This window comes from Anthonomus grandis, chromosome 1 (genome assembly GCF_022605725.1).
Source record: "Anthonomus grandis grandis chromosome 1, icAntGran1.3, whole genome shotgun sequence".
NCBI classification, from domain to species: domain Eukaryota; kingdom Metazoa; phylum Arthropoda; class Insecta; order Coleoptera; family Curculionidae; genus Anthonomus; species Anthonomus grandis.
In genome coordinates, this window is record NC_065546.1 from 39,315,624 (window position 1) to 39,341,682 (window position 26,059).

General features: G+C 29.8%; 1 protein-coding gene across 1 annotated transcript in view; it reads left to right on the forward strand.

Annotated features, from left to right (window-relative positions):
* Nucleotides 1-788: 788 nt before the first annotated feature.
* The window catches only part of LOC126750254 (angiopoietin-2), a 204,456-nt gene continuing 179,185 nt past the window's right edge, over nt 789-26,059 (forward strand). The window contains exon 1 of the mRNA XM_050459814.1: nt 789-1,227. Coding sequence (XP_050315771.1) covers nt 1,052-1,227 — 176 coding nt within the window. The 5' untranslated portion in view covers nt 789-1,051. The remainder of the gene's footprint in view (nt 1,228-26,059) is intronic.

A 26,059-nucleotide genomic window follows, 5' to 3' on the forward strand; every position in this document is an offset into this window, starting at 1 on the left:
GTAGATACAATGTGGTAACTTGATTTTTCAGTGCAAAATTCCTTATGAAGAACTACGCAATGAGCTCTGCAAGCTTCTTCTTTGATTATCTCCAATTTAAAGTTAATTAGCTCAGGTGTATGCTTTTTACTTGGGTTTTTTGATTTTTCCACAATTCTTTAGAATTCTTTTTATTAGAATTTATGAAATCTTTAAAAAGTCTCCTTTTCCACTTTGATTTTATTAAGTTTTCTTTGTATTTGTCGTAGATGTTTTTATATCTACTGATTATAGTTCTTTTTTATTTATATTTTTTGCTGACATATTTCTGTTTTTAAATAATTTTAACTCTTGAGCACATTTCATCTATAATGACTATAATATCCATGATAAAAGTGCTAATATATTTACGTCAGAGATATCATTATTCCAGTTAACTGCGAGCAGTCTTTCATCTAATTTATCACAGTTATAATTTCGACTGGTCTTTTCCGTTATTCGATCCTAGGAGTATCTTATAGTTTATCATCAGTGTCTATATAATTAATTAGTGTTTGACTTCTAGGAACAATTTGTGTTAGTGTTTTAACAATTTGTATAAACTATATTTCTGGGTATAAGTACTACTAAAACTAAAAAACAAAATAAAAGACTTAAAGCTATCTAAGGTACTATAACACAATTCATATCCCAAAAAAAGAAAACATATTTTCGACATGCAATTCTAAGACGTTCACACCGACGTTTTCAGTCCCTCTCTGGTACCACAACATTCGCGAACCACCGAACGTCTGGTCTCGACGATACCGCGGCGAGTACCACAAGAGCCGTTTAGTATCACATTAACGTTCATTCAATTCGGCGGAACCGTCTAAGAATCAAAAGTGACAGGTGCTGTAGTACTACCGTACCGTACCGTATTTACGCATAATTTTTAGCTTTTTTAAATAATTTTTTCCGAAAAAAATTGGATTTGTTTTTTGTTAATGTAATTTTACCTTAACTTTTTTTAAGTACTGAACAACATCGTCTTAAAATAAGAAAAAAGGATTCTTACGTGAGGGTTGGAATCATGAGGTATCATTGGATAGTGCCTCTCGCGTTACTCGTGAGTACCGTGAGTGAGTTAGCGGTGGGCGTGTCATCGCGTTTACCGCGCACGAGTGCTGCGCAACTCGCCGCTCAAAATAAGACTGTGAGGAGTAGTGCTGTAAATAGGACTAATGTGAGGCCCGGCTTTAAGACCAGGTAAGGATTGATCAAAAATGACTATGTGGTGCATTTCTGCATTGCTTTTAATAAAATACATTTATTTAGAATGAGCTATTGCAAATTATTGATAAATATATGGGCCAAACATTAAAATTTTCTATTTTATTATTTTTTAATTGAGTATTTGTAAAAAATTAAGAAAAGCTGAAATTTGCAAAAAATTTATTAAAAAAAAATTCTTTTAAGTTTGTTAAGTAATTTAATAAGGACTTTTAATAACTAAAGATATTTTGTATCCTATTTAATTATGCCGAACTCAATTGCTTTCAGAATAGTTACGTACTGGAAAATTGAGTATTAAATGTTTATTAGTATTATGTTTTACTTTGATAAGTTTAAAAGTAAATTGTGGAAGAAGTGAACTGAATTATGTTAATATAAAAACTAAGGTTTAATTTAAATATATAACAATAATAAAAATAATAAACGATGCGGCTTAAGACCGGGTAAGGATGAAACATTTTGATGTTGGTTCATATATTTCATTTAATAAAAGAAATAAAATATGTGCACGTTCATATTAAATATAAACAAAAAATTCACAGCTGACTGAATTTTATATTTCATTATTTTTTATGAATTTTATATTTATCGTCTGCATTTAATTAAAAAAAAAAAATTTGGTTATTTTAATGCAGAAAGCAAAAAATGAACCAAACATCTTTTCATATTAATTTGTATACTACCTTAACATTTTTTTAAATAAACAATTATAAGTAATTGACAAATACACGAAAATATTAGACCTGAACAAGTATTCATTTTCAAAATATTAATTGGTAAAAGTGAATTGTTTATTTTATTTATTTTTAAAATTTTAGTCTTTATTATAGGCTGTACTAGTTAAGAATTTGTAGATAATGTAGAAAACCCAACTTTAAAACGAGTACGCCGAAACAACCAGTCATTTAAATTATTTTAATAAAAAAAAAGGCAAAAAATTGGGTCAAATACCTTTCAATAATAATTTTATACTGCATTTAAAAAATACTTAATTTTCAATAAACTTCTGATAAATACCACAAAATAATTAAGCTGGCTATATATTAGTTTTAAGAATATTAGTAGGTACAAGCAAATTTCTAATATTATCTTAATTATAAGTGTAAAAGCCAAATTACAAAATAAAAATAGATGATTTAATTTATTTGAATAGATAAAATAAATAATAAAAAGTGTAAAAATGAAAATAAAAATAATAAGAAATATACAATATTCATTTCAGTTATGCCAAAGATGCTTGCGGTGTAACAATGCACTGAAACATTTAATTTCATTTGCGTAATTCTATTCTACTCTTACTATTTTATTATATATATTAATTTTATTTAAGACATAAAATTATAAATACTGCCTACAAAAAGCTAATTAGATAATAAAATATATATTTGAGAAATAACAATAACAGAAACAGATCCCAGTAATTGAGTAAACATATATACAAAAAAAAACATTATTCATAATCTAGACAGTAAAAGAAAAATTTAAAAAGTAATATCGAAAAAGAAAGTAGAAATTGAATTTTCATTGTTATATTGCCATCTCAGTCATAGATATATCAAAAATGATGGCAAAAATATATGTTTTTCTATATTATTGTGTAAATTATACTAGAAAGTCACTATTTTCTGGACCGTAATAGCTAAATACAGAGGTGATACAAAAACAGATTAAAAAGTACAATTTTATTTATATCTTTATATTTCCATTTTAGTTTAAGATATCGTAACGAAGTGCAGTGAAAAAAGTTAAGTTAATTTACTATAAGAATAATAAGGTTATCTAAAAAATTAAATAGTAAATAAGAAAATTGCCGAAAACTTAAAATAATATAAAACATTTTTTTTATTATAGAAGAATATAAATGGAATTTTAATTTTAAATACATTTGTTTCTGTTCTTATCAAAGATTTTTAATTACCTCACTTTATTTTAAAATATTCATTAAAAACGATGTGGATTTAAGGATGACATAGAAGCAGCTTTTTGATATGGTTAGTTAGTTAAATTATTAATAAATATAGGAAAATATTAGAGCTAGCCAAACATTTTAAAATATTAGTTAATACAAGTGAATTTTTCATTTTAGTTATTTTTATAACTTTATTCTTTTGTTTTTATTTTTTTTAGTGTCTGTATTAGTTAAGCCTTAATAAATAATAAAATAAAAGTCAAATAATAAAAGAAAAACACGCCATTTTAATATAAGAATTAGAAAGTAAGAAGAGCAATGAGTGATAAAAAATATTATTAAAATTTTAAACATATATCACATTTACTTTAGTTATACCAAAGATTATTGCTTCTTGTGTATTAATATCATGCATTTAATTTTAATTGTGACAATTTTCTTTTAGTACTACATTTATGACTATGAGACTTTAAATAATTTATCAAAAAGCCATAAAATAACTAAAAAAGAGAAAAACTAAGAAAGATTTTGTATAATGTAGAAAACTATGCAAGAAAATCCCAATTTTTAGGTAAAATTTTTGTTATTGTATTACCACCTCTGTCATATATACCATAAAAATGGGTAATAAAAAGATGTTTTTTTCGATGTTGTTGTGTAAATTATACCAAAATAATCGATATATAAATTGTACCTAAAATATCATAAGGAAATTTAGTGAGAAGCTTAAATTAATTTAACATAAGAATAATAATATATAAAGAAAATTGTGCGATTAACATGAGTTATGATTAATATTATTATCTCAATAAGTAACTAAAATAACATCATTTTTTTAAATATAGAAATTATATTTATTTAAATTGTATTTTTTACTAAGTAATAATTAAAAATTTCTAATAACGAAATTATAAATTTATCTAATTTTGTTAATAGATATTTACTAAAAATTATATTTATTAATATAAAAGTTAATCAAATAAAAATCAAAAAGAAAAATAAAAGTAGATGAATATATCTGATTATTTCATGTCCTTCTATAGAATGAAAAGCATAAACAAAAAAATGCATTTAATTTATCAAAAATAGTTAAATAAAAATTGAATGATCACCAAATAAAAAATAATTATTTCTCGAAATTCACACATTCAGATGATATTATCGTAAAAAATGTTTCCTAGGTTCCATTTCATGTTTCACTTCAATTATGTTTTTTTCTGTAAGACTTTAAAGGATACTGTTTGCGTTCAGTTAATAATAAATTAGTTAAATCGAACCTTACACTCTCTTACCATTCGTGCTCTCTGAAAGAATGGATTTTAATTGAAAAAAAAAATGTAAACGAATTTGTGAATGAATGCCCATTTGAATTATCCTAATTGTGCATAACTTTAATGAATACGATGTACTTTTAATTTGTATTATTGATTAATTGAATCGAACTTTTCACTCTTTCACCACTCCTACTCATCCTAAGGGTAACTTTTATTTGGAAAAACCACGTAAGTAAGTATAATAAATGTTAGAACAAGAACAACTGTATTGACCTTACTAATTCCTCTTGCAAAATTTCCATAACAAATTTGTTCTTTCCAATACATTTCTACTATAATCAAAATAATTAATATTCCATATGCAGAGATTGCGGGACTTCTCGTTCAACCATGTCCATTCTTCGTGTAACTAAAGACTCTTAACCGTGACTGCGTATATTTTATTGGCTTTGGCACATGTTAAAATTCGCACATCATAAGGTCGCGTGTTATGCCTAATTATTTCCTAATAAATCGTGAGGTTTTGGTACATTAATATAACAGATTAGGAAATTATTAAATTGTGGGTGATAAATTGCTGGATTTGTTACGGGAGAGTGAAGGAAAATTGGGATTGTTTTATACATTGTAAGGATTGGCACAATAAAACTATGGTTTTGTATTAGTGATTTATTATATATATTTAAGATTTTTAAATTTGTTTTATGGGAAAAAAAATTCTTGAGATACAAGATCAAGTCTACTTATTAAATATACAGTAACAAATATTTCTATATATCTTTTTTGCACAAATTCTATTTTTAATGCATACATTAGGCTTTTTATGAATAACTTTAATCAATGTGACTATCACGGAATTAGTTATTTAATATTTTTTTCTATTAAGTGTAAATAAAAGATAATAAAAAAGCAATTCTAAAGGTTTACACAGTATTTTAAAACAATATTTTCCAACTATATTTTATCTCTTTTGTATATAACTTTAATGGGTATGACTATTATTTTGTTATTATATAGCCATAAAATGAATGTTTCTTTTCAATATTCATTCACAGAAATTCACTAAATCATCAATAATCACTTCAAATTCCACCTAGTCTATATGTTTGATCGATGAACTAATTATACAATTTAGGTGTGTTTTGCTGCTGTTATACTTTAACAGTTTCGCCATCGTAAATAATTGACGGCCTAAAAAAATAATAAACATAAAACTCACATTTTTTCACAAGTTTCATTTCATAAATTATGTATAACCTCACAATTTCTATAAATAAAAACGTAATACAATTATAAGATTATGCGAATAATTTCTCTTATTTAAATAAATTTGCGGATATTATTAATTAGAGTTACTCGACTGTGGTTAATTACCTCCAGCCCCGCAAAAAATAAATAAAACAAAATAGCACCCGGGTTAAGTCATAATTTCCAAAATACCAATTGAATTGTATAATAATAGCAGTTAATTTAAAATTATTACAGGCTAAAGCATTAAATAAAAAATCGCATTTTAGTCCTTTCACTTATAAACTCAATACTAGAACTTGCCGACACAAATCTATACTAACCGCATTCGAGGAAAATAATGTACAAAGTACGTATATACATTGTATGTAGGTAGAAAAAGATAAAAAAATTAATTAAAATTTGTATAATTTTCCATGCTTTTACTTTAGTTTTTAATTTAGAGAAGAATAAATGAACTCTGGCAATATTTTTATTTAGTTTTGTATAATCAAATAGCTTAAATAAGTAAATAGAACTCATATAATTTAAAAGTATGTACCAGAATGTAATTTTATCCATCACAATATTTTAATTAATTATTTCTTTAAATGTTCTTTCTTTTATCCTGCTCTACTAATAATCTAATAATTTATATATTAAAGAATTATTTTTCATTAAATAATAGTATCATCAAGTAAGTTATGCACATTGATTCTTATTTCTCCATTTAAAGAAAACAAGTTTAAATCATTTGTTAATTACAAATACTTAGAGTACTGTAAAAGTTAGAAAACTAGAAAAATAGAAACCTAGTTGAATGAATTGAATTGAATTGTCGAAACAATGGGCTGCTAAGGCAGTTGTGCATATAGGGCTCCTGATGGACCCGTCATGCCCCACCGGGGTTTACCAGAGCCCAACGGCCTTAGAGAAACCGATATGGCTCTCTGGTCTGAAGGACTTAAAGTCACTCAGTACACTAAAAGTGTTACCCAAGTATTTGAACCTGGCGCGCGTGAGTGCTGGGAACTCCCCGACTACATGGTCAACGGTTTCATCCTCCTCACAGCACCATCGGCATTCCAGGTTGTCCGCAATACCGATAGTGTGGAGATGGCTTCTTAAGTGCCAGTGACCGGTTAAAAGACCTGTCACTAGCCTGTACGCAGTCCTCATTGCCTCGAATTGCACAACGAGGTCCAGAGGCGAAAGGCTCAGCAGAGTCTCAAGTGCTCTAATTGGCGCCGTCCGCATGGAACCCGTTATGCTGAGACATGCAAGACGTTGGACTCTGTCCAGTTGAGCACGAATTTTCGCTTTCTACGTACATGGCCACCAAACGATAGCCCCGTATGTGAGAAGAGGTCTCACAATGCGCGAGTAGATCCAGTGGAGGATCTTAGGAGACAGACCCCAGGTATGGCCGAAAGCCCGCTTGCAGGCACATAACGCGCAGGTGGCCTTCTTCATTCTGGTGTCTGCATGATCGTGCCAGGAGAGTTTGGGATCTAACTTAATTCCCAGAAATCGAACTGTCCTGGATTAATGCAGCTGCACGCCACCTAGAGATATAATAGGGGCGTGCCAAAGTTACGTCTCCTCGTGAATAGTAGGAGCTCTTTTTTTTTGGGGTTAATCCTGAGACCCCCCGAGAGGCACCGTATGTCCACCATACGCAGGACTCTCATCATAGGGCTCCGCATTGAGATGGCGTCTCTCCCTGGGCAAAGGATTACTAGATCATTAGCGTAGGCCTGTGTGTATAGGCCAGCATTGTTTAAAAGATCTATCAGGCTGTCGACCACAAGGCACCACAAGGTAGGAGACAATACTCCTCCCTGCAGGCAGCCCCTAACCGCCAACGTTTCGACAATCTCGTTGTTGAGCTGGGCAGATACATGACGTTTCGAGAGCATGGCCTCTATTAAGCTAACCAAACAGGGTTCTGAGCCGCGGCTCTCGAGTGCTTGGTAGATTAATGCGAAAGTGTTGTTGTCAAACGCTTCTTCAATGTCTAGAAACGCACCCAGACAGGCCTTGCCACTAGCCAGAGCACCCTCCACCTTTCTCACAAGGTGGTGTAGTGCCAGATCCGTGGATTTGCCCGCCTGATATAGAAACCTAGTTGGAATTTCTTTTATAAAAGCTGCTGAGTAAAGTAGAATAAGAAAAGAGAATTTAGTTTTTCAAGAAATATTTAATTTTTATAAAGCATATTTCAAATATCCTTAAAAGGTTTTTAGTACTTACCACCTTAGAATTTTCACCTATTTATCTCATTTTTAGAAAACTAAAAATTAGTACAATAATTCGTAAATTGATAAAAATATCCATTTAAGTATTACACAAATTATGCATTTAAAACAGAATAATATCTAAGTGAATGACGAATAAGTGAACTATTTGGATATCTCAATAGTTATTTATTTGATATTTCTTGAAAGCTGCTAGTAGTCTTTGTAAAACCTACTTTATTTGCTTTCTTTTGGAACTAGCCTATAGGAACCTAAAAAAATTATAAATAAAAATTAGCTTATCCAAATGCAAAAAAATATATATTAAAAATAAAAATTTATTATTTAAAGTATTCTAGATTGGTTTTTAATAATTACAATTATTTTAAGATACCTTCCTTTTATAATGGTGTTTTAAAAAATATCTAAAAAATTATATAGTAAGTACTAATTTCAACATAGCTTATTCTTTAGTAAACGATAGTCGCATCCATTAAATTTATACACAATATGCATAATTTATGCATTTAAACTAGAAATGTGTTAAAAAATTTACGTGTGAATTTTCCTAAAATGTTCCTAAAAATAATTTTCATTAAATTAATTCTTATTTAAAATCATTTAAAGGTATACTAAAAATTAATAAAATAATTGCATACGTGATAGTATTTTTCACTAAAGTTATGCACAATAACTACATATATTAAATGCATTAAATATATTCATTTAGAATATCAAAAATATTCTTAGACTTGTAATATCTGCTAGAAGTGTAACGTAAAAAATTAATATTTCACCTTAACCAGTATGCTCAATAGGTTATTAACAATAATCTCTTTAAATTACCTTTTGTTTAAACTCATTTATAAAAAATACTAAGCATTATTATAATAATTAGCTAAATATTAGTCATAGCCATTAATATTTTGAATAATAAATATAATTTAAGTACTAAAACTTAATTGGCCTTTCTTTTAAACTAGTTTATAATCTAAAAATTTTATAAGCTTACGCAAGAAGTCCAAATATAGTGGGTTAAAATGAAATTTTATAAACGTACATACTCTAAAATGGCTTTAAATGATCATGATTATTTTAACTTATATTCCTTTTATATGGATCTATGAAGTAATAAATTAAGTAACAATTTCTTCATGGTTTATTATTCAGTAAACAACGATAGTCTCTCCAAAAAAATAAGCACTTAAAATACGAATGAACATTTTAAATAATATGCATTAAATAAGTAATAGTATATGCATATTATTTAAAATGTTCAGGTAGTTTAATAATAAAAAACTAATAATTTATTTTGAGAAAACGTATTTTGTGCCATTTGGCTGTTATACTGATTTATTGCATATTTTTAATAAATGAAATATTTCTCTTCCATATAAACAAATCAAAACTAAATCTACTAAAAAAATCAATGATTTAGATGTGGTACACGTTCCACTTTAGAAACGAACTATTTCTTGGCAAGTTTAAGGAATTAAAAAAATATTTTGACTTTTCATATTTAAAATTAATGTAGGGGAGACCGGGGACAATTGAAACAGGGAACGGATGAAACAGTCGCCATTTTTTTTAGACGCCAAGGTAAAAACTCGTGTACGCAGCCTCACAACGTTTGACTAATTCCACATTTCTACTCGACAGTGTGAAACCAGAGACAACCAATTTGGTTGTCTCTGGTGAAACTAGCAGTTGAGCAAATTGGGTGTGTTTGCGCTTGGCTCTCTTATTTTATGTCAACAAAGTAATTTTTATGTTTCATCTAAAAAGTACACCACTTTTTTGTTTTTAATCAATTTTTTTATGTTTTTGCTTAGGTTTAGCAGCCTAAACTTGTTAGTTTTAATTAAAGAGTTTAAAGAAAAATAATATTTTGCCAAGAAAAACCTGAAAAGGACAATTGAAATAAGATGTAAATAATTTTACGGGGACAGTTGAAACATAATTTATAGAAGGCTTTTGGTATTATTTCTGCGTAAACTGATTAACTGATTATAACAAACTCTCTGAGGGCTATTATTTTGTTATAGAGTACCACGTTAAAGGCTCAGGAAAAGAAATAGAGGTACCAAATCCAACTTGGCTTACGAAAATGCGTATAGGGAGGTTATTAAAAATTGGAGCATCCGTAAGGTCTGCGGCAGATTTGTTTGAACTGAAACATGTTACATTAGGCAGATTTATTAAGAAAAAGAAAAAATCTATTGAACAAGGGTCCACTGAAACTATAACAATGGGATATAGGTGCGTACGACAAGTATTTAACGTTGAGCAGGAAAAATCCATTGTTAAATACATAATAAAGGCATCTCAAATTTTATACGGTCTATACGGTAATGAGGCCGTTACCAAAAGCTCTTCCTCGGAAAACTACAGGGAAACGCAAAAGTAGAAAATCCGCCATTTATACGGACACACCAGAAAAAGATACTATTCAACAAGAATATGAAGCAAAAAAAAAAGAAGAAAGTGAAAAAAAATTGGTGATCCAAAAATACCAGTGTCTGTCATAACTGCATGTCAGAATAAATATTCTACTTTGCTAATTTATCTTTATTTCAGCATTAGGATAATTATTACGTTGTTTAAAACTTTTGAATAAAAAATTTGGCTTTATTTAAGTGTAAAAATTATATGTATCAATGTTTTTTTCTTCGTATTTCTAAATTGAATGTTATTTCAGTATTAAAATAAATATTTTGTTTATTCTTAGTGGTGTTTCAACTGTCCCTGGTATGTGTTTAAACTGTCCCCGTCTCCGGGGACGAAACAATATACAATATATATCTTACAGGCATTATATATAATAAGTAGAATAACCTGATTTAAAATATACAAGGAATTAATAAATATCCTTGTACAAATTTTTTAGCTGTAAATATGATTTTCTCTAAGAGGAAAAAATAAATATTTAGAAATTGTTTCAATTGTCCCCGGTCTCCCCTACATGGCACTAGTACAGCTACACCTTAGTATGAGGTAGTACTTTGAAGACTCATGTAAGACCATTGAAAAAAGTCAAAGTCAAAAAGTAGCTGTATTTGTAACTAACAAAATAATGTTATGTAAAAAGCCTTATCTCTTAATCCTTAATTTCTATATTAATTTATAAGTCTATCTATCTTATAAATCTATCTTAATTTATAAGTTAGTCAATACGCAAAGCACGTTTATTATTCTTTTAGTTTTAGGTTGCATATAAAATAATAGAGTGTAAACTTAATTTAAAGTAATATAGGACATACAATGATTTAATCAAATAAAATAAAAAACATTTGAATAAAACTCTAAAAAAAAAGCATCATACATGCATTTAAACCTATTAACTAATTGAGAGAGTCGTTAAAATATTCCTGCAAGGAATAATATGATTTTGTTAATAATAGTTTCTTTAATGTTTTTCGAAATTTCCTCACACAATGTTGTTTTCTTAATGAGAGTTTTTTCCGTTATAAATTATGGACTTTCACTTGCTCAGACCTCGGTATAGATAAAGATAGAAAAAAAATCTGTCTTGTATTATATGGCTGAGTAAAATACAGTTATTCTCTGAATTTTTTGTGAACAAGGCCCACAGACTACACGACTGTCAAATTTTAGCATATCGCAGGTAGTGCCCGTTTTTGTAATAAGAATACTGAGTAAAACAAATATTCTGCACAAGACCTCCAGGATGGAATAATGAAGATGTGATTCCATTAGAGAGAAATATACAAGTTTTTCTAGTTTTAGTAAAGTACTAAGTAAGTTTTCTGTTCAACTGAATTATGTGGTTTTCAAATTTTAACCTCTTAACTTCATATCCCGAATAAAGTTGTCTTAGTGCTATGCGTCAAAATTTAACTATCCCAAGTTAGTTCGTTCGTAAGTTTGTTTTATTTATTTCTTATCCGAATTTGTTCGGGCTACAGAATAAATGTTTAGGCGCTAAACCGAATTATTGCGTGCGCTTGATACCATCATTTCCAAGAATTTTATTATGTCTTTCTATTGGTCCTCGGTGTCACATGATCCTGATTTTATCGTCGTGGTTTACTCGTTTGTTAGATTTTAGTTTAGTATTGGTTTTTTCATAGAACGGGTGTTAAAATGTCGTCGAGCGATTCTTACGTTGAAAATTATAGTTTGGACGAGTCGGGGTCAAGTAAGGAAGAAAAAGTTAATAGTTCGTCTTCTGATGAAGAGTCAAATGTAAGTGATACGCAGCCTCTAATAAATGCTCGCCAGTGGACTGTTCAAAGTATAATAGTCCTGCAGCATGCCCTCCAAGATTTCAATTTACTGGCCAATCGTGTTTGACCTTTTTTCAAGTTGTTTTTTGATAATGAGCTTGTTAGCAGAATTGTTTTGGAAACAAACCGGTATGCCAGTCAGACTCGGAGAATTTTTCGGCTTCTAAGAACCAGAGATGAATGGAAACCAGCAACTTATGATGAAATAAGAGTGTTTTTTACAATAAATATCATGCAGTCTCTCATAAAAAAACCGGATTTATCGCTCTACTGGTCCAAGAAATCTATAATAGCCACTCCCATGTTTGCTAAGGTAACAATTTTTGCATTTTTCTATTATCGAAAACTATGATGCTAATACACATCCGTGTCCATATTGAATAAAATTTGGGATATTTTTACCTACCTAAATGAAAAAATAAGACACTATATTCATTAGAAAGGAACTTTACCATAGACGAGAGCTTATTATTGTATAAAGGCAGATTAGGATAGTTCCAGTATATTCCAAACAAACGAGCCAGATTTGGAATAAAAAATTACATGTTGTGCGAATCTTCTAGTGGTTACATTTGGGACTCACATTTGGGATACACAGGGAAGGGCACAAAATTTGACGAGTCATACGATAATTTACCTAGTTCTACTAAAATTGTAATGACTCTTATAAAGCCTTTACTCATGAAGGGACATTGCCTTACTAGAGATAATTTTTATACTTTAATGAGACGACATCTTGATAGCGTCAAAAACAGATACTTATGGTGTAATAGGAAGGATCTACCACAAGACATGAAAAAAAAACTGAAGAAAAAAAATTAAGCTATAGCATTTCAAAGGGGGACAGTGCTAGTCATAAAATAGAAGGATAAAAGGGAAGTACCTGTTTTATCTACAATTCACAATTGCGCAATGGTCATCAAGAAAAAGCAAGGAAAAGAAGTTCAAAAACCTGTAGCAATAGATGACTATAATGAAAAATGGGTGGAGTTGACAAAGTTGACCAGCATTTAGCCGACCAATTACTCCAAAACGTGGTAAAAAATATTATTACAAAAAAATATTTTTTCACCTCTTTGAACATGCTTTATGGAATAGTTTCGTGTTGTATAAAAAAAGGTGGACTCAAAACGCATCTCCAATTTAGAATGGATTTCATATCTAAAATGTTGGAAAATTACTGTTCAGTTGAAACTCATTGTAAAGGACGTCCCTCAGCACTTTCCAATCCCCTAAGAATCACAGAACGTCATTTTCCTGATTATATACCTGCTACAGATAAAAAGCAAAATCCAACACGAGTGTGTCAAGTATGCAGCCGTAAAAAAGATGCAAATGGCAAAAAAATACGAAAAGAATCAAGATATTGGTGTGCAGATTGTGAAGTTGGCTAATGTGTGGTACTATGCTTCAAACTATATCATACTAAGACAGACTTTTGGAAAAATTGTATTTTATTATTTTTGTAACTAATTTTTCCCAATTTTTTAGTCAACATTATACGCAAATCCTAATAAAGTGTGCCAATGAATGAATTACATGTTTATTTTATTTCAAAAATTACTTTTAGTGAATCGGCATCTTTTTGTATTTTTGTGATTGATTTTGTTTGTAAAAGTAATAAAATACAAATTCAAAAAGTATCAATTTTGTTTTTATTTATCCTAAATTAACTGTGTTATAATTTACTGCCAAATTTGTATTTATATGACACCTCATTTACATTTTTTATTTTTACCCGAAAAAACTCGGGATAATACTAGCACTAAATTTTCTGGTAAAAAAGTGATTAAAAAAAACTGCTTATAAAATTAATCCAAAATTTATTTTAAGCCATAAAAAAAAAGATTTTTTTAACAGGGTTTGTATTTTTAATTTGATTAGTTAAGCGGTTAAGGAATCACCAATGTACAGATCCGGGAACTTCGCAGTACATGAATGTAAAAATGTCTTATTGCTGAAAGATATTTCACCTAAGTGGCACTTAAAGTTCAGAATATTAGTTTTAAAAATATTGAGCACGAGACTATTGGAATTACACCACTGCTTCAGACACTACATATCGCGAACAATTGCACATTTCACTTCTTGAAGATCCCTGTCAGGTCAAAGTATTGTTGTATCATCTGCAAAAAACGTTTAGTCTCCACTAATGTTCAATCGAAGCAAATCGTTAATGTACATTAAGAATAGCACCCAATAGGGACCCAAGACTGATCCCTGTAGGACACCAAAAAGAAATAGCCAATTCAGAGGAAAATCAATTATTAAAGAAAATTATCTGCTTACGATTTGATATGTAAGAGCAAAACCACTTCAGAGCGATTCCTCATAAATTTCCAGGTTACGTAACATGGTTGGATGGTGCACGCAACCGAAAGCTTTCGACAAATCACAGAATATCGAAGCTGCACTGTCACCTGTATTGAGCTTGAGATACAGCTCCCTAAGAATACAAACATTGCATCACCTGTATTTCTAGATTTAAAAAAATCAACATTGATGCGGATCAAGCAGTTGCAGTATGCCTGTTAAGAAAAGAAACGGCTCTTACCTTAATCAGCTTCTCCACTATCTTTCCTAGCACAAGAAGCAATGCTATAAGACGAAAATTGCAAGATTTATTTAGATCACCTTTCTTGTGAATTGGAATAATGTTAGCCCTCTTAAGACAAGGAGAAAATAGGCCATTTGTAAAAAACTCATTCACTACATGAGCTAAACAAACTAACGCCGGTGTAGGTAGAGTTTTAATAACACTTTATGGCAACCTGTACCATCCCGACGAGGTTTTGCCCTTTATTTCTTTGAATATGGATTTAATTTCCCCAGCATCAGTGGGTAAAAAGAAAAAAGTTTTTGGTATGAATTAGAAAATGCTTAGGTGGCACGGTATATGGGAAGTTAGATGCCATGGAGCGATAGTATGCATTTAGATGATCAGCTTCTATGCAGCACCTTGCTGCAGTGAAAACAGCTTAGTAGTAGTTGTTATTTTTAATAGAAAACAAGTATTTTGCTTCCAGTGGCTACTACTACGGTAGTAAAAATACTATAGATTTAATTTAATTTTTAACCTTTATATTTTGTGGGTATTTTGTGTATTACGTTGTCAATTTATTCGCGTAAATTTAATTGCCTACTCAATGGTTGTATTATATATAGAGCATATTGAAATTTTCCTCAAAGGCTCTTGAAAATAATGAAACAATTTTATATTTAAGATCGCTTAAAAATATATCATATATGAACAAAACAAATTAGATAAATAATAATATTATCTTTAAAAGTTATGCCCCCTAAGTATAATTATTTAGTAAATAAGATGATAGAAGATAATAGTAAATTTTATATTGTAACGAAATTCGTGAACTTATTTTTATTGTCAACATCAAAAATACTAACTCACTAACTCACCTTGACTGTCTTAATTATTTCCAAGGTAAAAACTGAATAAACAATTAAAACTGTCACGAAGCGCGTCCTTTTTAAAGCCCGATGGAACAGTTTAGAAATATTTAGAATTATCTTCATTATTTTTGCCGAAAGAGACCAACACTGACAGGCAAGGCAAGCAAGTATACAAATTCTAGAAAATTAAAACTACAGGGATTTACAATAATATAACCTAAATAACATAAATTAAGGCCAAAATGGGGCCCTCAAACAAGATGAACTACTTCAAAAAATAAACTAGACACTATAGATAAAAAAATAATAAACCAAACGTAAGTAGAACCCTAAATAAAATTTCCGACTTCCAAGCAACTTTAACTACAGAATATTAATAAATTAGTATAAAAACTAGGAGAATAATTAACGTATTTACATTTTCATAATAAGTTAAAATATCTGTGGAAAGTGTGGGAAATAAGAAGTAAATTGTGTTTTCAAGAATTGTTTATTTTTAATAGAGGAAATTTAAATCTCTTTAAAAGATGATTTAGAATTACCTTTTATTTAAACTGATTTATAAAAAAACAAAGAAATCTTATTAGTTTTATAAAGTAATGCACCAAAAGAGTAATTTATGCGATAAATTAAGAATATAACTGCCAATAAGTAAAAAAGTGAATGCCATAAATTGTAGAAATTATGATCTTATATAAAAAGTTTGTTTGGGTATTTTAGAGAATAAATTTTATTTTCTCTACGGAGCATATTTAAACATTTTAAAGGCTTTTAATAGTAGGGTAGGGCGGGTCTAGTTGAGTCACGGGCTAGTTGATCCACGCACATATATGACAAAAACCTAACACTTTTTAAGGAATCCAAGTGAACACGAAGCTACCTACGTAGACCCGGACGTATTTGTTTATCTCTTGAATTTAGTTGATCGCCCGCAGTTAAAGCGGAGGTAGAATCTATCGTCAATTTTCTATTTTTGCACGCGAAAGTAAAAAATCGATATTGAATGTGTTTTTGGTCCTACTTCGTTATTTTAAAGTTGTGGACTTCAAAGTAAGTACAATATTTGTTCATAACCGTGTTATTTTAATAATATTTAGTTAAAAAATAACAGTTCTAAATACGTGTGTGGGGTTAGTTGAGCCAAAATTAACGGGGCAAGTTGAGACATGGCTCAACTTACCCCCTTTCATGTATTTGTTTTATTTTATGTATAAAATAATATTTTTGCTATATTCCTGTTTTATTTTGAGATGCGTACTTACAGGAGGACGATCGCACGTGGATAGGCGACAAAAGGGCAGCTATTTAATGCAGCAAAAGCAGTTAAGGGAAAAAGTATTAGAACTGCAGCAACTAAGTTTGGAATTGATCGAACGACACTGGGCCGATGTATAAAAAAATTAGAGTGGAGATGGACCAGACGAAGTAACAATGGGATATGTTGCATCTCGTCAAGTTTTTTCTTTAGAGCAAGAAGAAATTCTTAAAGATTACTTGCTCAAATTGGCATCCATTTTTTATGGTCTATCGCCAATTGATGTTAGACGCCTAGCCTTCGAATGTGCAACAAGATATAACTTAAACGTTCCTTAACATTGGAAGATAAATAAAATGGCAGAAAAGGACTGGTTGACCGCTTATTTAAAGAAAAACCCTCAGCTGTCAATAAGAAAACCAGAACCGACAAGCTTAGATAGAGCAACCTCGTTCAATAAACATAATGTTAATATGTTTTTCGAAAAACTTGCCAACGTTATGGACAAATATAAATTTTTGCCATCAAGAATTTGGAACACAGACGAAACGGGCGTGTCTACAGTAACAATACCTTCAAAAATAGTAGCAGCGAAGGGAAAAATAAACATAGGTGCTGTTACTTCAGGACAGCGTGGAACTAATGTAACCCTAATTACCGCCGTATCAGCAATAGGGAATACAATACCACCCATGTTTGTCTTTCCCAGAAAAAAATTTAAACCCTATTTTATTTCAAACGGTCCTCCAGAATGCATCGGTGCAGGAAATGCAAGTGGTTGGGTGACTGATTTAGAATTTTATGATTTTATGAAGCATTTCGTTAAACATACAAGTCCTACTAAAGAGTCTCCTGTTTTACTTTTACTGGACAATCATTCATCACATTTATCAATTGAGACCGTAGAATATGCAAAGAACAACGAAGTGGTAATGCTTTCATTCCCACCACACTGCACCCACAAACTTCAGCCACTGGACGTTTCAGTCTTCGGGCCTTTCAAGAAGTATTTGGCTTCTGTCCAGGATGCATGGCTTCGTAACAACCCCGGACAGACAATTAGCATATACGAAATACCAAAAATTGTTGCCACAGCTTTGCCATTAGGAGGTACAATTTCCAATATAATAAATGGATTTTCAAAAACGGGTATATATCCCTGTAATCGTGATATATTTTCTGATACAGATTTCGCGCCATCATATGTGACTGATCGTCCAGTTTCCGAATCTATATCTCAGCCGCCGTCGACAGAAAATAACAGCATTTCTGCCAGCACTTCCCAAACCATAGCTCCAGAAACACCTAATGACAACGCCATACCATCTACATCTACTGGAGTTTTTTCACCTGAAAGCTTGCGGCCTTTGCCTAAGGCAGGACCAAGAAAAACACAAAACCAGAGAAAGAAGAGAGCTTGCGCGATTTTGACAGACACGCCAGAAAAAGAAGCACTTGCTGAAGAACAAAGCAAAAGGAAAATGAAAAGTTCTGGTAAAGTAAACAAAAAGAAGAAAGAAGCTGCTAAAAAAACAGATGTGTCCTACTCAGGTAATACACTATTGAAAACTAAAGAACGACGGTCCAATATTACTTCTTCACATTCAGACGATGGAAAGACTCTAGGAGCCGTTGCTCGAGAAAAAGAAAACAAGTTATCCAATAACATAAAACAGCATAAAATAAATTAGAAATCTTTTTCCCCATTACCATCATCTGAGTCTGAAGATGATGAATGTTTATGTCTGATGTGCCTAGCAGCATTTGCAGATAGTGTTCCGGGTGAAGAATGGATACAGTGTTCCAATTGCAAAAAATGGACTCATTTAAGGTGCACTCCGGGTATATATTATATGTGTATAAACTGCGACAGCAATTAGTTTTTAATTTCCAAAATGTTTAATTTAGTTTTGGTAATAAATTTCTTGAGTATTTCTAAAATTAGATTTGTATTTTTCATCAGAAAACTGACAACCAGCCATTATGCTAGTTTAGTTTGTGTGGTTCAACTGGCCCCATGTGTCGGTTCAAGTTGCCCCATATGTGGGGTAAGTTGAGTCAACTGTACCCAGCCATATTGCAGTCATTTTTACCTAAATAAAACAATATTTCGTCAAACTTATTAATTGCTTTTTAAAACAAATATATACATCAATAATCCCTAGAATGTTTAATTATTTATATTAAATAATAACAACATGACCCTTCATTTTTCCAAATCCGGCTCAACTAGCCCCACCCTACCCTACTTTTAAATCTTCTTTAATTTACCTTACTTTTAAACTAGTTTATGAGAAATATAAAAAAATTATATATAATATTTATCACATGCATTAAAGTTATGCATAATAATCATCTATGATGTATTCAAAATATGCATTGTATTTATTGAAAATACTATGAACTCCTATAATAATTAATGGCTGAAAAAAATAAATAAAAACAGCTTATTGCAACATTTTAAATAATTTTTGCATTACGCCCTATAGTATGTTTTTAAGGTTTCCAAATAAATTTCATAAGAAATTTTAGCTTCTTGTCATATAAAAAAAGGCGTGTGACAAATGTTACAGTATTTTCTTTATTACATTGTTCTACTTTAAGTTTCTTTCTGGTAATAAACGACCAAATTACGAAATGTCCAAACTTTTTTCACACTATAATTAGGACATATTTCATCTCGATGTCGCGGTAAGAATAACAGGCGTATACGTACGTGATGACAGATAACTCTTGTGCCGAAAATCTTATGATTTAGTGCGAAATTTTATAACGTGATAAAGTGAAATTTTGTGACAACCGTTAAATTTTTTTTTTGGAAATTTTAGACCGTTTCATAATAGAGATCTTTTATAGGTAATTTATCTACATGACAGGTAATGTATTATATGAAAGTACAAAGGCATGAATATATAACAACCAGATAGAAAATATTACAAGGTTTTTCGATATGTATTTAATTATTACCGAAAAAGTTACAAATTAGTTCAGTCTTTTACCATGTTAACAAGGAAGGTCAACTAATATTTAAGAGAAACATTCTGTTTCATTAAAAACTATTAATGGCCTATTTTTGATTATCCAATTATTTATTAATATTCCATAAAGATATTTTATAATAACAATGGGATTACCAAACATGATAGAATTGCATTATTATAAAACCCCGATTGAAATATAGAGTTATGTTGGTTTTACTAATGAATATTGTCTTGCGCCTTTAATGAAAGAGAATTATGTAACTTATATTGCAATTGTTCGTAAATATTAGTTTAAATTGAATATCTGGCCAATTATTATATTGTTCTGGACAGTAAGCAAATTGTTTGCATTTTTTGCAGCATATTTAATTGGGTAATTTTTTTAATTGTTCTAAAAATTAAAGTTTCCGGTACAGGTACTCTGGAAATCAAGTTTGTCATATAATAAATATACCCTGTTAAATAGATTTTTAAAATTATTTTTATCTTATATTTACTTTTCAAACAATCTATTCCAATTGAATATTTCAATTTCTAATTGATCCGATGGTTTAAAATTTTTGCGAAATAATTTTTTTTTAAGAAGTAGTGCCAAATTAAAAAAATAATGATATTCATAAATCTTAAATTAATTCATATTAAAATTGTATTTTCTGAATAACTTCATAAATTATTTTTAAGTTTTATTTATTTTTTACGAATAACTTTGATTATTACTTTAAAATTAATTTTTTTTTATTTTTAACATATAAATCTTTTTAATATTTTAGTCGATAAAGAAAATACTTAAATTCTTTTATATTAATTTTATTCATAAGATTTTTTTAATTTTTATTAAAACTAATAAGCAGATCTAAAATGAAAATAAATTAAAAATATTTAAAATATATAATAATCTGACTGTGTTTTTTCAAATTAAAATACACACCTTTTAAATTTTGGATTATACTTATGTTTTAAGCCTTATTATTAAGTTTCCTACGAATTTTCTAAATTTTATTTTATCCAATTAAGAAAGTCCTAAAGTCAAAAAAAAATTTAAGTAAGTAAAAATTAAAATACATATTTGTTATAACACATTTATACATTTTATCTGCAAATGCATAATTTGCTTACTATTTTATTACATTTTTTTGTATTAATTTTTTTCTTATAAATATTTAAAAGCTCCAAATTTAAAAGAAAATAAAAAATATTTCAGTCTGAATAATTAAAATATACATTTTGTTCAACACTGATTTATTTATTTTCTAATTTTTTATTCTATTTAAATTTGTTATTAGCTTTATGCACTTGATATATAAAAAATACTATGTATCTGTATTTTTATTGACATTTGGGAAATATCTTGCTTTTGTAAGTAGCTTTTTGGAAAAAATAAAGAAATATATTATTATATAAAAAGTTTTCTCTTATTTTCTTCTTTTTATAAATTTTTTTTTTAAATTTGTTAACATTAATAAACAATTATTATAAGATCAAACGAAAAATAAAAATATTTAAGAAATTGGTAAAAAAAATTACTTAAATTAAAATTTTATTTCTGAGTTCATACTATTTTTTATTTTTATTTAATTCAAATTACTTTTTCTTAAATTTTTGCGCAATTATTAAAAAATTAAAAATTCATCAGAAAATCTTGCTTAATGCTTAAGAATTAAATTAACTAATAAGAAATATGTAACAAAAAGTAATAATTAAAATATTTCAAAATAAAAATCATATTTCTTAAACCATCATCGTAAGTCCGGTGGCGATTATCAACTTATATGTGTATCTGAAACTTGGATTCAGGATGGTGTACGGGATCGGGAACTTTTTGAAAATAACTATTTAGTGTATCGTAAGGACCGAAATCTCGAGGCTCTTGGAGTCAAAAGAGGAGGTGGAGTTCCTGTTGCTGTTAGACATGACTTGGCATCTGTCAGGGTTGATTTGAAGGACTTGGAGGTCATACTACCATCTATGGATATTGTGGGTTGCAGGGTATCTGTAAACAAGACAAGTGTTTATATTTTTGTTATATATATACCACCAAACTCACCTTTAGAAAATTACTTGTCTCTCTTTGATTATCATTCATCATTCCTCTTTTAGGGCAATTCAGAACCAAAATATTTTGTTGTTGGGGGATTTTAATATGAGGTTTATACAGGATAATGTTTATGATTGTAACACTAAACTTGCTGGCCTAAGGGATTTTATGGCGTTTTTGAATCTCTCTCAATTTAACAATGCCCTTAACTGCAACAATAATTTGCTTGATCTAGTTCTCTCCAACTTCCAGTGTTCTGTGGATAGGGACGACCAACTCCTTGTCACTGAGGATGCATATCACCCTGCTATTAATATCTCGTTGAATCTTGTCAAATTCGAGAGTATTACAGATTTCCCCTCCAACAATGAGAGTCCTAAGTATAATTTTCGGAGGGCTAATTTTCCCTATCTTTACCAGCTTATCTCTGATGTGGATTGGACTTTTATATATACCCAGTCAGATGTTAATGAGGCAGTTAAAACCTTTTATGATAAAATCCATGAAATTTTTTGTCTAGCTGTTCCTCGTTTTCGACCCTCTAATAGTAAATACTCATATCCTGTGTGGTACACTCATGAAATTAGGAAATTATTAAAATTAAAGTCTAGGCTACATAGGAGATGGCTTCATACACGGTGCTCTGCTGCTTATGAGGATTTTAAAGCTGCTAGGAGGGTAGTAAAAACAAAAATGAATCTTGCTTATCGCGAGTATATATCCAGGACTGAGTCAGCTATTCGGAGTGATCCAAAGCAATTCTGGAGGTTTATTCACCTTAAACGAAACAACTCTCGCATTCCAGGTTCTATGAGCCATAAAGATACCACTGTTGTGGGTCCTAAAAGTATTGTAAATGCTTTTTCTGATTTTTTCAGGAGTGTTTATGTTGAGTCCTCTATTGCTCAGCCCAAAGAATCTGATACATATGGTTCAGACAACATTTTGGTCCAATCTTTTGTTGAGGCACATGTAAGAAAAGCTTTACAGAAGTTAAAAAACAAAGAAACTGCAGGTCCTGACCAAATACCTTCATTTCTTTTGCGAGACTGTGCATCGGCCCTGGCTGTACCACTCTTACAAATCTTCAACTTATCACTCAAGACCAATACATTTCCGGAAGAGTGGAAAAAGGCTAAAATATGTCCAGTGTTTAAGAGTGGCGACCATGGCAGAATAGAGAACTACAGACCGGTGTCAATTCTCTCTAATTTTTCGAAGGCCTTTGAGATATGTGTGCATGATAAATTGTCTCCTCAAATTAAGCACATAATTACAGAAAAGCAGCATGGTTTCTTTCAAAAAAGATCTACTGTCACTAATATGGCTTGTTTCTTGGAAACAGTATATCTAGCTATAAATCAGAAAAGCCAGTTGGATGTGCTGTACACAGACTTCTCGAAGGTTTTTGATCGGCTGGATCACGGTTTGCTGGCACGGAAGCTGCCTTTGGCTGGATTTCATCCTTGTCGGGTGGAGTTCTTCATCTCATATTTGACTGGCAGGCTTCAGTATGTTGAATTTAATGGTTTTGGGTCTGAGTATTACATGGCTTCAAGTGGTGCGCCCCAAGGCAGTAACCTCGCCCCAATGCTGTTCGATCTATTTATTAAAGATTTACTTGATTGTATGGAGAGTTTTTGTCTTTTATTCGCTGATGATCTGAAGTTGTTTCGTATTATTCGTACTATACTTGACTACCTGAAGCTACAAAAGGACATGAATAGGGTCTTTGAATGGTGTGAAAGAAATACCCCTAAACTGTGACAAATGTAAAAAAATCACAATTTCCATTCTTCATGAAGAGATTTTATTCCCATATATATTGAGTGGTTCTCAGTTGCTAGACTGTTATTCAGTGAAGGATTTGGGCATTGAAGTAGATAAGAAGCTCACATTCAACCAGCATGTAGCACAGGTCACTAGTTCAGCCTTAAAATCCCTCGGATTTATAGTAAGGTCCACTTCTCAATTTAAGAATATATCCAGCTTGACTGTATTGTACAATTCATTAGTAAAGTCTAAATTAATGTATGGATCTATGTTGTGGTTCCCCATCTATGATGTTCATGTTAACAGACTGGAGTATGTACAGCGCAGATTCTTAAAGTATTAGCAGATTCTTTAAGTATACCTGCTGAATAGATTCAACTATTTGTCACTAAAGCAAAATACTATTCTCTCTAGTCAGATATTTTTATATAAACTTTGCAATAATAAAATTAATTGTTCTGAGCTCTTAAAGAGGCTACCTCTATTTGTTCCTCCTGCCAATACAAGGAGGCACCATATATTTTATCCCGCTCTTAACTTAACGAATCTTTTTTCATAATATTTATAAATGATATATTTAAATGTTTTAAACACTCGGAGTTTTTGCTTTATGCAGATGATCTTAAATTCTTTAGACCTATAAAATCACACGAAGACTGCCAGCTCCTGCAGGAGGATATAGAAAGCTTTGTTGAATACTGTCGGATCAATTGCCTTTTTTTAAATATTGAAAAATGTCAGTTTATTTCATTTACTAAAAATAAATTAAAAATTCAATTTAATTATAATATAAATAATGTTGATCTTAAAAGGACCCAAGAGGTGAAGGATTTGGGAATCATTTTTGACGAGAAGTTACTTTTTGATAAACATATTAATACCTTAGTGTTAAGTGCGTATAAAATGTTAGGGTTTATTAATAGGCAGGCTAAAATTTTGAAATCCTCTAGATCCTATATTTTTTTGTATTATGCATTTGTTTATAGCAAGCTTAATTTTGGGTGTGTTGTTTGGAATCCGATTTACTCAATTTATAAAAATAGATTGGAATCTGTGCAGAACAAATTTTTAAAGTGTCTTTATTATAGGGATAATTTAAATATTGTTACTAATGACTTACGTGATATAAGAAAACATTTTGGTATACTTACTCTTGACAACAGAAGAAAAATTTCAGACCTTTTATTTTTGCATAAACTGTTGAATAATAGAGTGGATTGTCCATGTTTGATGCAGGGGTTGAGATTTAATATTCCATCACGGCAATTAAGACTTAGTGATCTTTTTAATTTACCTTTCAGAAATACTAACAGTTGTCAGTCATCTCCACTGTGCAGAATGATGAGATTATCAAATTTTTATAATAACATAGATCTCTTTTTTGAAACCCAAAAAAACCTGAGAGGTATATTAAAGAGAGAGCTACTATAATTCGTATCCCAGACTTTGTGTTTTTTGTGTAAGAATTAGTATTTAAAAATTAGTATTTAAAATTTAATAGTCCTTTTCCGGTTTCGCAATTGTTAAGGGTATTTAACTTTAGTGTCTGCAAGTTTATATTGTTTCTATATTTATAAGTGGATACTGTAGTGGGTTTACCTGTTTGTATCCTTAAGAAAATAAATAAATAAATAAATAAATAAATCTGTCCAGCAAAGCTCCACTGTGCCGTGCTTGTACATGGTATAATCAGATGAATGCTATAGATGTCGACATCTTTAGCAGCACTGAATATGTTTTTTAAAAAAAGATGTTTTCTTCTCTTAATTTGAATGATACCTGATTATTTTTCTGTGATTGTTATCATTTGGTTAGTGTGTCTTATATTCTTACAATTATGCTATTGTTTTAATTTTTAAATTTTGTTATCACTCTATATTGCATCTTGTATTATTTTTTTTGTACTACTTATTTAAGGTGCTTATAACTTGTACTGTTTTAATTTTAATTATTTCGATTGTCTTGTAATTGGACATTTTCCTGTTGGACAATAAACTATTTGAATTTGAATTTGAAAATCGTATTTCTGAATGCATATTTTTCTAAAATATTTATTAATTTTTTTTCTATTATTTATTTATACATATACGTTATGCTATTTAAAATCTTTAATAAAATTATGCACAAGGTATACACAAATTATTGTTATTTTTATATTCGATTTATTTTTATTAATTTTTGAAAAATTTATTGCTTTTTGTAGGTAGCATTTGGTGATAAATAAAAAATAATGCTATTATATTTAAAGCTTAAATTTCCTACTATTTTCTTAACTTTTTTTATTAAAATTGTTACTTTAATTTTTGTTAAAAAGAATAAATATTTTCAAAATCAAAATAAAATTAAAATATTGAAGAAAGTTATTTTAATTATTAATTTATTATATCTGAAATTAAAATTTACTTTTCTTAGACCGTTATCGTTTTTTTTTTGGAATGAATAATTTTTAAAATAAA